This window comes from Peromyscus eremicus, chromosome 12 (genome assembly GCF_949786415.1).
Source record: "Peromyscus eremicus chromosome 12, PerEre_H2_v1, whole genome shotgun sequence".
Lineage (NCBI taxonomy): Eukaryota > Metazoa > Chordata > Mammalia > Rodentia > Cricetidae > Peromyscus > Peromyscus eremicus.
This window is the reverse complement of record NC_081428.1, coordinates 36,798,947-36,811,528: the sequence shown is the minus strand read 5'-3', so window position 1 is coordinate 36,811,528 and position 12,582 is coordinate 36,798,947. Positions and strand designations below refer to the sequence as shown.

The window sequence follows — 12,582 nt, the reverse complement described above, 5'->3', positions numbered from 1 at the left end:
CAAACCTACTTTAGCTGGTCTTACATTGGCTCCTAGCTTTCTATAACCCAAATATTAAAGGCCAGTTATAAATAAATGTATTTGCTACACAGACAATCTGTAAATATTTTAGATACCATGGACTTACCATCTTTATCAGTCTTCAATCACTAATCATATTAAAATGTTTAGGAAAGATTTTTATCAATACACATATTATATATTAGTATAAATATTACTTACCATTTCGACAATCCTCAAGTATTCTCATAGCATTTTCATATTAAAACAACATTTACTAATTCAGATTCAATCGATGGTGGAATAGATTGTTTCACACCCTTCTTCAACTGAGAATACATTTTGTTGAAACGTGATATTTCCAATATGAATACGTTACTCACATATAAAATCAACGAATTTAATGTGACTTCTGAAATTTAATATCAGAAAGATTTTTGAAGCAATGAAAATACATAGACATAAAGAGAACAAATTTCTTCAGTCACAATGATTACTGGTGAATACTGGTAGCATTTTCATGCACACATCTCCCTCTTTCTACCTATCCATGACTTTCCATTTGTGTATATACTATTCATATATACTGTTAAAATAAAAAAGATGTAAATGTACATATACTTTCTTAAAAAATAAGTGATATGTTTTCTAATCTCTTAACTTGAAAATTCATGGGCTTATTTTTCCTCATTATAAAAGCTTTGTGAAAACATTCCCACACCTAAGGCTCAGGGAACATTTTAGGGGAAGGGACAGATATTGTGTAAGAGCAGAGGGTTGGTGGCTTTGCTGTGAGGTTGAATCATCAGAAGAAATGCCCATAAATTTTCACCTACATTGCTGGCGAATGTGAGTTGAGTAAGAATGACACCAATGAACGTGCCTAACAACATGCAGAAAAGCCCATGAGACCTCAACCCTATATAAAGAAATATAGTCGACTGTACAGAGCTGAGAGCAGGAACTGTGATCTTCACCAAGAAGGGCACACCAATTGGTTGTATAGTGCCAAATGGTCAGCCCTGAAAACATACACAAAATAAAAATTGTATGTACCATGTCTTTCTTTGGACTGCCAATTCCTGAATCATGACACAGAGACTTATTAATTATGAAGCTTAGCCTTAGCTTAGGTTTGCTCCCAACTAGCTCTTAAAACTTAAATGAATTCATTTATATAGCCACTCCTCTGTACCATACTCTCCATCTAGCTGGTGAATCTCCTGTGTTTTGGATTCTTTCCAAGAGTTCCTGTCTGTTCCCAGAATTCCCACACATCTTCTTCCTGCCTAGCTATTGACCATTCAGCTCTTTGTTAAATTAATCAGAAAGTGCCTAGGCAGGTGAGGAAGGACAGTGACACATTTTCACAAAATGTACAAAAAGATTATCCCAATAATTATACAACTGAACAGTTCTGTATGCTGTAACAATTGTAATATATATATATATATATATATATATATACATACATAATGCAATAGTAATTTTGAAAAAAGAGATCATGAATTTGAAGAAGAGTAGAAAGGGGTATATGGTAGTGTTTGGAGGGAGCAAAGGAAAGAGAAAATATTGTAATTAAGATATAGTCTCAAAAAAGTTCTATGACTATATCTAATCTTAAAGTTCTAAAATTGAAAAACATTGCATCCAAATATATTGATATTGTTAAGGATGTTGTCTTACAGTTTTGCAATTATTCTATGGGTATACTGTTATTATTTATATTACATATCCTGGAACAACACATGTTGCTTTTTTGTGAAAGCCAAAAAAATGTATGTATGCACATAATAACATATCTATATCTATATAAACATAGCACAGTATTTTCCTGACTCACATGTATTTGGAAAAGCTATAACATTTTACAAAGAGTTGTAAGTCACCTTTAACTTTATTGAAAACTGGGACATTATGGTTTCATCTATTTCTGAGTACAAATGATGTTTTGGTATATGCATGAAGTACTTCATGATGAGCCATTGTCACCATGCTGTGAAGATGCCCCAAAATGTCTTCTTCTCTCACTGAATCCTTCTCCCTTAACATCCACTTCCACTGTCTGTCAGCTCTCCAGGCTCTGGTAACTACATGTTTATTCTTCTGTGTGTCTCACTTATTTCAAATCTGCATTTAAGTGAGATTAAGAAGTACTGGTCCTTCTGGGATGTGTGATTTAATTTGACATATCTTCCAGATTCATGCATGGTTTTTCAAATGACAGAATTTCCATCTTTTGAATAATATTCTTTTTGTATGCTCACCTCATTTATTTTGTCAATCCTCCCATTAGTGGGCACATAGGGCACTTTAATACATCGGGCAATGTGAAAGTGTATATGGCAGTGCAGATATCTCAGAGCACTATTATATGTCTACTTGTTATTTTTGGAGCTGGTTCTATCCTGTTTGGAACATACAGACATGGAGATTTTGCCTCTAAGATATTGATTTAGAGGCAAAATCTTAATGATTAATTAATTAATCTTAATCTTAATTTCCTCACTTGCAATATAAAGCTACTAATAAAGCTCAATGTCCCTCATTGTAGGTTTCCTATTTAGGGTCAAACAGGAAAATGAAAAGGAAGCTTGTCACTGGTGACAAATGATAAAGACACATGCAATGGTGACTTGAATTGTCATGGTAGTTGTTTTACTTATTCATAGATAATGCTCCCCATTTCTTTTGCAAGACTCCTCTTTGGGGGAGTCAAAAAATGAGATGTGTGCTGTTCATTGGAAATTTAATTTAATTCTATACAAAACAATTTTACGCTACCTTTAAGTTGACATAGAGATGGAGAACAGACAATCATTTAGATGGAGTAAATGAAGGGAAAATAACATTGGGGTACTCGATTTTAAAGACATTATTTTCTTTTTTGTATTTTTTATTAAGGAATTTTTTTATTCATTATACAAACCAATCACATATTTCCCTCTCCTCCCTCCTCCCTCCCCTCCCACCTTCCCCCCATCCCATCCCCCCATTCCCTCCTCCAACAAGGCAAGATTTCCCATGGGGAGTCATCAGAGCCTAGTACACCCATTAAAGGCAGGTCCAAGCTCCTGCATCAAGGCTGTGCAAGGTGTCCCACCACAGGTAGTGGGCTCCAAAAAGCCTGCTCATGTACCAGGGATGGATCTTGATCCTATTGCCAGGGGCCCCTTAAGCAGATCAAGCTACACAACTGTCTCACTTTTGCAGAGGGCCTAGTCTAGTCCCATAAAGGTTCCACAGTTGTTGGTCTAAAGTTCATGAGTTCCCACTAGTTTCATTTGGTTGTATCTGTAGATTTCCCCATCATGATCTTGATGCCCCTTGCTCATAGAATCTCTCTTCTCTCTCTTCGACTGAACTCCTGGAGCTTAGCTGTGGATCTATGTATCCGCTTCCATCAGTTAATGGATGAAGGCTCTATGATGATGGTTAAGGTACTCACTGATCTGATTACTGGAGTAAGCCAGAAGAGATAATTTTCATTTTTAATGATAGTTGTAACATTTCACAGCTAAATGCCTCCAACTGCAACAGATACTTTCTTCCTTATTCAATAGAACTTTGAGAGCTGACCAAGTTAACACCATGCCAACTGTTTACAAATTACCGTCTATAAGGTTGCATGTGAGTCTTTCTTTTTCAAGAATCTCTTTTTTTCATGGATAGTACCTTCATTATGTTCCTGATGTGTAACAGAATACCGTAGACCATCAATTTCAGAGAGAAAGGATAGTTTTGGGTTCACAGTTCCATAGTGATATAGTCCTTCTTGGCAGGAAGGTCAAAGCAAACAAGTTTGAAGCAGCTGGCACTTTGGACCCACAGTCAGGAAACAGAGCAGTAACAGAGAGTAGGGCAGGCCTAGAAAGGCCCAAAAGTCTATTGCCAGTGATCAATTTCTTCCAGCAAAGTCTGCACATCCTAAAAGTTCCATGAGCTTTCCAAAAACAATAGCTGGGAACAAAGATTCAAAATACACAACCCCATAGTGAACATTTCCCATTCAAACCAAAGCATTCCAGCCCTGGTCCCCATTTGCTGCTGATGGTCCCCACTTGATAAAAAGAGTATTTTGAATAACTTTAAAAGTCTCGTCTTAATCAGTCCCAGTACTGGCCAAAAGTCCGAAATCTCAATGTAGATTCTTAACTAATGAGGGACAAAAAGTCACTTCTTAATCATGACCCTGCCCCAATAAATAAAATTTTTAAAAATTATCTACTTCTATCATGCAGTGACACAGAGTAAACATTCTCATTCCAAAGAGAAGAAAAGGAGCAAGATAACACATTGGACCAAAGCAAGAGCAACAATAGCCAGCAGGGCTAACACCAAATCCTGCAGATCCATGTGCAGCCCATGGGACGTGGAAAGGAATCATGTCAGCTGCAAAGGGCTTGGAAGCCTTCTCTCTGCAACTCTGCTGCCTGTGGCACACACACTCACTGTGCTGTGCCAACTTGATTCCATGTGTGCAGATGTCCTCAGCAGATGTCCCACGGTACTGACACCTCCTACTCACTGGGGTATCAATCGCTTTGCCTTCATAGCTTCATACCAAGTGCTCTCAGAACCTCTTTGCATGGATTATGAACCTGCCACACATTGTCTGGACAGAGATGCTTGCCATGATCCACCCCCTCAGTTTTGCAACTTTCATTCCATCAATGGTAGTACCGCAAGGATGATGCCGGCAAGTCCTGCTACCAGCATTAGATGTATTCTGCACCCTTTGCATGACAATTGTATTAGCTTCTTAGATGCTGAGGAAGCACTCTGCTAGGCAGTTGCTTACCAGGATCAAGAAACTATTTCTTCGTTGTGAGGATAGGCTCTCTGAATTCATACATATTTGTATTTTCATAAAAGTAGTCTTTGATGGGTGGGTTTTTTTTCTCCCCCTTAAGGCACCTTTCTTATTGTCCCAGTAACAGAGGACCAGGTTTCACTTTAATGGAACTAACTCCTTTATCAAATACAGATGCTACATAAACACCCCTTCTGTTTAAAAGTTCAATCTTATTAGCACACTTTCCTTACCATAGTCATATTTGTATATCTCTTTTTACTGATTATTACTCTATCTCCCCCTCGCTGTGCCCCCTCTAACTGTAGATCTTAGTGAGAACAGTGATAAATAACCACAACACAACTTGAACATTGTCCTCACTTAAAATTTCTACTATGGAACATATTAGGCAGTACCTTTCAATTCAGTCTCAATCCAGTTTGTCAAGGTACCACAAGATTCTTTGCCACAGTATACCTGTCCTCTAGGTCACCCTTACTCCCCTCTGTAACATCATGAGGCAGGCTTAAAGGTCCAGTATCTTTACACTACCTCCTGACATTTCAAACTCCCATTAGAATGGCCTATTAAGCTCTGCTTGTAGCGGTGGAGGGCTTCTCTTCTCCAAAGTTTCAAACTATGCCATGCTCCTGCTGCAAAGGACTTCCCAAGGCCTAAGAACCACAAGGTCAGGACAATCACAGTAACAATACTGCCTAGTGCCAATCTTCTGTCTGAGTTGCTTTGTGTAAAAGGCAAAGCATAGATTAAGGTTTGCGTTTCCTGGAGAATGCAGTCCCTGTGGCCGAGCTTAAAACAGTGGGTACATTGTATACACACTCAGGAAGCAGAGCAAAGTAAGAAGTGGAAGAGACTGTAGAAACTCAAGGCCTGCTTGTCCTGACCCACCTGCTTCAGCAGGGATGCACCTCCTAAGAATTCCATAACCTTCCCAATGACACCAAATGGGTTCTAAGTATCCAACATGAGAACCAATGGGGCCTTTTCACATTCACTATAACGATTTTGTTCCTTTTCAGTTCAAAGATTTGTAAACAAGTATAGTCATGTTTTCAAATATTCTACATTGTGGTGTTTAAAACTGATACTGTTCAACTTGTATCTGTCTTTTTCATGTTGTTTCAACACCCAGAGGGATTATAAACAGTTGTGGCAAGAATATTCCTTAATGATGCTGTTGACTTCATGTGGCTTAAGACATGAAGCATAGTGCATCTGTTCACCTTACTCCTAATGAGATACTTTGAGGATTTTGGCCAGAAGGTGCACCCAGATGTCTGATTCAGAGCCAAAGAAATATGTGAAAACAAAAGATAGGCACAGGCAGCAAAAAGAGACAATTTGTAGGGATTTAAAATTGTCTTATGTTCCATGAAAAAATGCTTATTGTGATTTTCAATACTTTAACCATGAGAACTTTCAGTGTATGTAAAGTAAATATTTATCTCTTTCAGATTTTCTTAAATCTCAAGAAATGCCCCCACTTAATTGCTTGGGTGTTATTCCTTGTCACATGTCGCATAAATATTATTTACCTATGTACTGGTAACATAATTACAGGTATTTAGATGATTTGAATATACATTCCTCAAGAATTGTTTTAAGGGGAAAGTAGCTTTTAAACAAATCACTTGAAAAGCCTGTGGTTGCATTCAAATTTAAAAATAAACTCAATGATATTGAGTATGAATCTTAAAAGCCAAAGTTTGTCAACCTAAAGATAAAATTAATGAAATAACTTTCACAGTGAGTATGACTTTCAATGCAACAAATAACAGGGATTAACTTTTAAAGACCTTTTTACCTACTTTATAATCATATTACTAGGACAGCCATTAACAGTCTAAATTTTTATTTTTTATTTAACCGTTGGTAAAATTTCAATTACGTGCAAAACCAGGATCAAATATTATGATGCATTGCAAAAGAGAGAAATAGATAGTAAAACGAGCTTTGAAATTTATAATGATTATCATTTTATGACTTTTTTCAGAGCACCCAAAACTTCCTTGTTTCTTAAGCTATAAATAAAGGGGTTTAGCAAAGGAATCACAACTGTGTAAAACAGTGAATATATTTTATCCTGGTTTTTACCTGGTGCAGACCCAGGACTCATATACATGAAGAGTAGAGTGCCATAGAACAAAGAGACAGACAGCAGGTGGGCACTACAGGTGAAGAAGGCTTTCTTTCTGCCCTTCTTAGACTTCATGTTAATGACAGCAAATAGGACACGGGCATAAGAGACTACAATGGTCACAGAGGTACTGATTTGTATGGAAGAAGCACAAATAAAAACGATCAATGCATTAAGAGATGGATCAGTGCAAGAGATTGTATAGAGTGGCAAGATTTCACAGTAGAAATGGTCAATTACATTGGACTTACAGAAAGTTAATCTGAATAATAACCCAACATTAAGTCCACAGTTTATGAAACCAATTATATATGACATACTTATTAACACAGTGCAGAGTCTTTTGGACATCACAACAGCATAGTGCAGAGGGTTGCATATGGCTACATAGCGGTCATAGGCCATCGCTACCAGGAGGAAAATTTCAGCAGTTGCACTGATACAAAAAAAGTAATATTGGGCAAAACATTCACCCAGGGATATCATGTCATTTTTATTTAAAAATGTCATAAGCATTTTTGGGGTCACTGTGGTTGAAATACAGCCATCAGCAAAGGCTAAATTTCCAAGGAAAAGATACATGGGAGTGTGAAGATGGAGATCCTTCCAGATGAGAAAGATTAAGCCAAGGTTGCCCACCATGGTGGTGACATAGATGAAGAAGAACACCAGGAAGAGGGGGACTTGCAGCTCTGGACGATCTGTTATTCCTCTGAGAACAAACTCAGTCAACAGGGTCCTGTTTCCTTCCATCACATTTCCTCAGGCTACTCACTGCAAGGAGGGAGGAGACAAAGAAAACATAGCCAACACTCAATGAGAGTAGGATCATATTATAGTTCACAGTAGTACATGTCAAAATCTCCTTAATAAACAAGAACACAGTGTACTGTTTCTGCTTCTGAAGCCTCCCTGAAATAGAAAACATTTGCTGAACAATTTTGATGTATACATTTTAAACATGCAATTATCTGAAAAGTAACTGAGAAAGTACAATCACAGACATTGATTTACCTGGCATTATGCACATTGCCCTAAATAATTATAAATTACTTTCAATTTAATACATGCTAAGATCATGTTTAATTTAAATATATTTGTAATATATAACTTTTATACAAAAATTAGAATGATGAAAATTCAAAATGCACTTTATAAATATTTTCAATACAAGCTCAAATTGAGAAGTCTCGCTGTATGAAGTACTGCTTTACATAATGGCACTTTCACTCTGGTTTACAATGGATTTTGAACATGCTGACCCTCTCCAGTTTTCTCTCCCTTCTCTGATGGTTCCCATCACCTTCTCAAATGGCATCATCCTACTGTCATTTCATATACATCTTTCAGTTATTATTATGTGGGAGGAGAGTGGACTATGCTTTTGGTATTGGCTGTATCTGTGTGTCTATCATTCTAAGACATAAACAGGTCAAGTAATAAGATGGTAATTTATAGTATTTCTGCCCTTCTATCCTCTTCATATATCCTACCTGATTATACATTTATAAGAACAACCACAAATTTTGAATACAAAATTTCATGTTTTTTGAGCAAAATATATGTAAAGAAGCTTTTGTTCATTTCCTCATGGGATTAAAGACACCAGAATTAAAGTATTACAATTTGTAGATTATAAACAAAGAATCTGTTACTCATATGTTAATCTACAATGTTAAAATCACTTTCATTTCAAGTTAAAACCCATATACAAATGAGTGTACACAACTTTTTACATATTGATGATAGATTTGATGAATAAAATTGAACATGCCTCTGTTGAAATTTGTCCCATAAATTGAGAATGTCTTTTAATATTTGAATTGTCCATAGTGTTAAAGAGATTTTAACAATGTCACAATATTTCCTGAGCCTTTAATTTCCATGATGGAGATTGTGAAATTAAAGGTGCTGTTTAACATTGTAGAGCATATTACCATAGAATGAGTTGTCAATGTCTCCAAAATCTGCACTCAGCATAAGCAATAAACACTATGGAATTAAGTAGGTAAGACATGAAACTGCCTGATTTACAGTGACCACAGAAATAACACATAAGGCATAGTATTTCATCAAGCCACGTGTTCCCACAAGTGTAATCAGTCAGGACAGTGGTGCCAGATCCTAGAATACAGCAGGGAGAGCATTCAAGTTGGTACCACTTCACTATGTTTCTGTAAAGATAAATATGCACAATTTGGGGCAATAGATGGATTATGTATTCACATTGATGTATTGTTGACCTAAAATTGGAACTAATCACTAGAATGTCAGGTTTCAGTGTCTAATTATCCAATGCATAGAATAGCCATAGACTATTGAGACAAGTCCAGCCCACTGAGTTTCCTATCAACATGAACTTTTACTTTTTGAATCTTAATACTCAAACACAATTAGCTAACATTTACACTCCCAAATCTTTGATTTGAAGAAACTGTTTTTCTCAAATCATCTACTTTATTTTTTAAATGAGTGGGAAAGGAGATCTTTTTAAAGGAATAGACAATAAATAATCTTGAGGAAATAAAAATATGTAGAACCAAAATATTGTACAGAAAGTTGCACAGGGGACATTTTACCAGTTGTTCCAGCTAAATAGTAAAACTATTCTGTGGAATTTGTTCACCTCCATATTTACTGGAAATATGAAGGAAAAATGTGCATAGAGTTTTACTGGCTGCTGAAACACAATAGTAAGCAAGTATGCTTGTGAAATTTATTGAATGTTCTACTGTCAAATCTCAAAAAGCATAAGATGAGCTTTGTTTTATATTTTCCAAGCATTTAACATCAAACAGATGCTGTAGCTGTGGGGCTCTTCCTTTCTTCATATTCCAGGATTCCCAAAGAATCCAATAACCCCGTGAGGAAAGAGGCATAGATGCCCTGAGAAGCCACACAGTCCTGTGACTCCAGGAACAAGAAATTCATCTTGACTATGGAAATTTCCAAAGTAAACGTCAGAACAGGTAATTTCACTTAATAAGAACCAAAGCATAGCAGTTCCACGTGGACTCTTACAAAGTCACATCACTGGGCACAACTCTTTGTTGTATAAACACATAGCTGTGAGTCAGCAGGGATTTAGAGAAAGTGAACAAAATAACAAAATATTTCATTTAGCTTTTTAGGACTGCTGTATGTCACATTTGTTAGAGAATTTCCTTTAAAGATGTTTACAAATTTTTTCTATGGAGATATTCACACATTATGATAAACTTCTTCTAATAAAATGGTGAACTATTAAAGATGAAAATAAAATAATTTTTCTCACCAAATTTCTATGAAAATAGTTGCAGGCATGGATGCCACGAAACTTTTTTCTAAGATACTCAAGCTTCAGGAACAAGAGTGTCATTGACAACTGTCTTTCTCATGTCCCTTTTCTTTAACAAAAGCGGATTGTAAGGGATATTTATTTCTTGTCATCTTCAATCCTCTTTCTGAATTCAATACTAAAACTCCCTGAATGCTACCAAAAGCTCCCTATAGAATAAAGCCAATCTGCTGGGCATTGCTTATTATTCAGCTAATTATTACTAACAAACCTCTTGTAAATGGTCTTACACAGGCTTGCTCACTTTCTAAAACCCAAATATTAAAGGTCAGTTATAAATAAAAGTATTTGCTCCACTGATACTCTTTAGATATTTTAGATGCAATGGACTTACCATCTTTATCAATCTTCAATCAATAATCTTATTACAATGTTTAGGAAAACATTTTATTAACACACATATATTAGTATGGGTATTATTCACCTTTATGATAATTCTCAAGTGTTCTCAGAGCATTTTCATATTAAACTAGCATTTCCTAATTCAGATTCAATCAATGGTGAAATAAATTCTTTCATACCTTCTTCCACTGAGAATAAATTTTATTGAATCATATGGTATTTCCAGTATGAATGCATTTCTCACATATAAAATCAACAAATTTAATGTGGCTTGCTTTAGTCCAATATCAGAAAAATGTTACAGGAAATGAAAATAATGTAAAAACATACAGATAACAAATTGTTTCAGTCACACTGATTACAGGTGAGTACTGATAGCATTTTCATGAATACATCTCACTCCTTCTACCCATTCACACCTTTCCATTTGTGTGCATAGTATTATTATATACTGGTAAAAAAACAAAATTATATGAATGTACTTTCATAACAAAATAAATGAAATGTTTTCTAATCTCTTAATTTGAAGATTCATTGGCTTATTGTTCCTCATCATAAAAGGTTTTTGAAAACATTCCTGCACCTAAGGCACAGGGAACATTACAGGAGAAATGGCAGATAATCCTAAGAACAAGAAGATCAGGGAGTTTGCTGTGAGGCTGTGTCTCCTAGCAATATCAGAAGCAATATCCATGTATTCTCCCCAACATTGTCAGCCAAATGTGATCTGAGTAAGAATGACACTAATGAATATGCCAAGTAGGATGCAGAAAAAAATGTGTAGGCTACTGAGGAGAGCAGAGAGCAGAAGATGTGGTCTTCCCCAGTGAAGAGCACAACATTTGCCTAGTGCCAAATGGTTGGCCCTTAAAACACACAAGACAGGCACAACCCACAACCACAACAGTTGGGAGAACAGGTAAATGGCTGGCCTCCCAGCTGAACTGCCCCAAACTCCAGACCCTAAGCCCCAAGGCACGTTCTATTCCCCTCCTGTAGAGTTTTCCTGTCCTGACTATAACCATTCAGAGACTTAACATTACGTGCAAACACTCGGCCAATAGCTCATGTTTGTTACTAACTAGCTCTTACAACTTAACTCATTTCTATTAATCTATATGCTGCCCCAAGGCTTGTGGATTTTACCTTTAGCCCATTTTGTGTGTCTGACTCATTCTGCATCTGGCTGCAGACTTCTCTGACTCAGCCCTTCTCCATCCCAGTGTCCTTAGTTTGGTTGTCCTGCCTGTACTTCCAGCCTGAACACCAGCCAATCAGCTTTTTATTAACAATGAGAGAAACACATATTTACAGTGCACAATGATTGTCCCACAGCATTCTCCTTTTTGTCTAATTAAAAAGGAAGGTTTTAATTTTAACATAGTAAAATTATACACAACAAAAACAGTTAACAAGTAAGAATCACAGTCTCAACATCCAATCCATTTGCACTTTGCAAACTCAGAGAAAATATTTATCTACCCTGTCTTTGTGAGTCCAAAGTTTTATATCTAGTTTGCTTTCTATCATAACTAAGGAAAACTATAAGTTTAGCTATTTAGTCTTTAACTGTATCAAAGACCCCAGAAAGATGAAATGTTACTTAATGACAGGGACATCAGGCTGTCTGGACAGTCACCCAAAATTCCTCTGCAATGTTGAGGCATCCAACTCTGGCCTTAAGGCCTAGCATATCTGACAGACTTTCCTGTAAGCAAGAAATTCTGAAGGACTATCCTACCTTGTCTTAGCAAAGTTTGGCAGTCACCTTTCTTGCATCCTGCTGGTCCAGTTTGGACAGTATATTGTCAACAACTGAGGCAAGAGCAGTTTTGTGTCCAAATGGCTGGCTTTTGCCATAAAGGAAGCAAACTCCGTGCAGAGGTTCTTTGATGCCCATCATCTTCCTTTGAAGTAAATTGGTGTTTCCAGGAGCAGACGTGTCTCACT

The 12,582-nt window shown here is 36.5% G+C and overlaps 1 protein-coding gene across 1 annotated transcript; it reads right to left on the bottom strand.

Annotated features, from left to right (window-relative positions):
• Window positions 1-6,788: 6,788 nt before the first annotated feature.
• LOC131922646 (olfactory receptor 5AC2-like) lies at window positions 6,789-7,706 on the bottom strand. Its single transcript, XM_059277469.1, has one exon. The coding sequence runs from the start codon at window positions 7,704-7,706 to the stop codon at window positions 6,789-6,791; it is 918 nt and encodes a 305-aa protein (XP_059133452.1).
• Window positions 7,707-12,582: the final 4,876 nt, after the last annotated feature.

Coding starts and splice junctions, on each gene's coding strand:
- LOC131922646 (XM_059277469.1), bottom strand. CDS start 7,706: ATGGAAGGAAACAGGACCCTGTTGACTGAGTTTGTTCTCAGAGGAATA.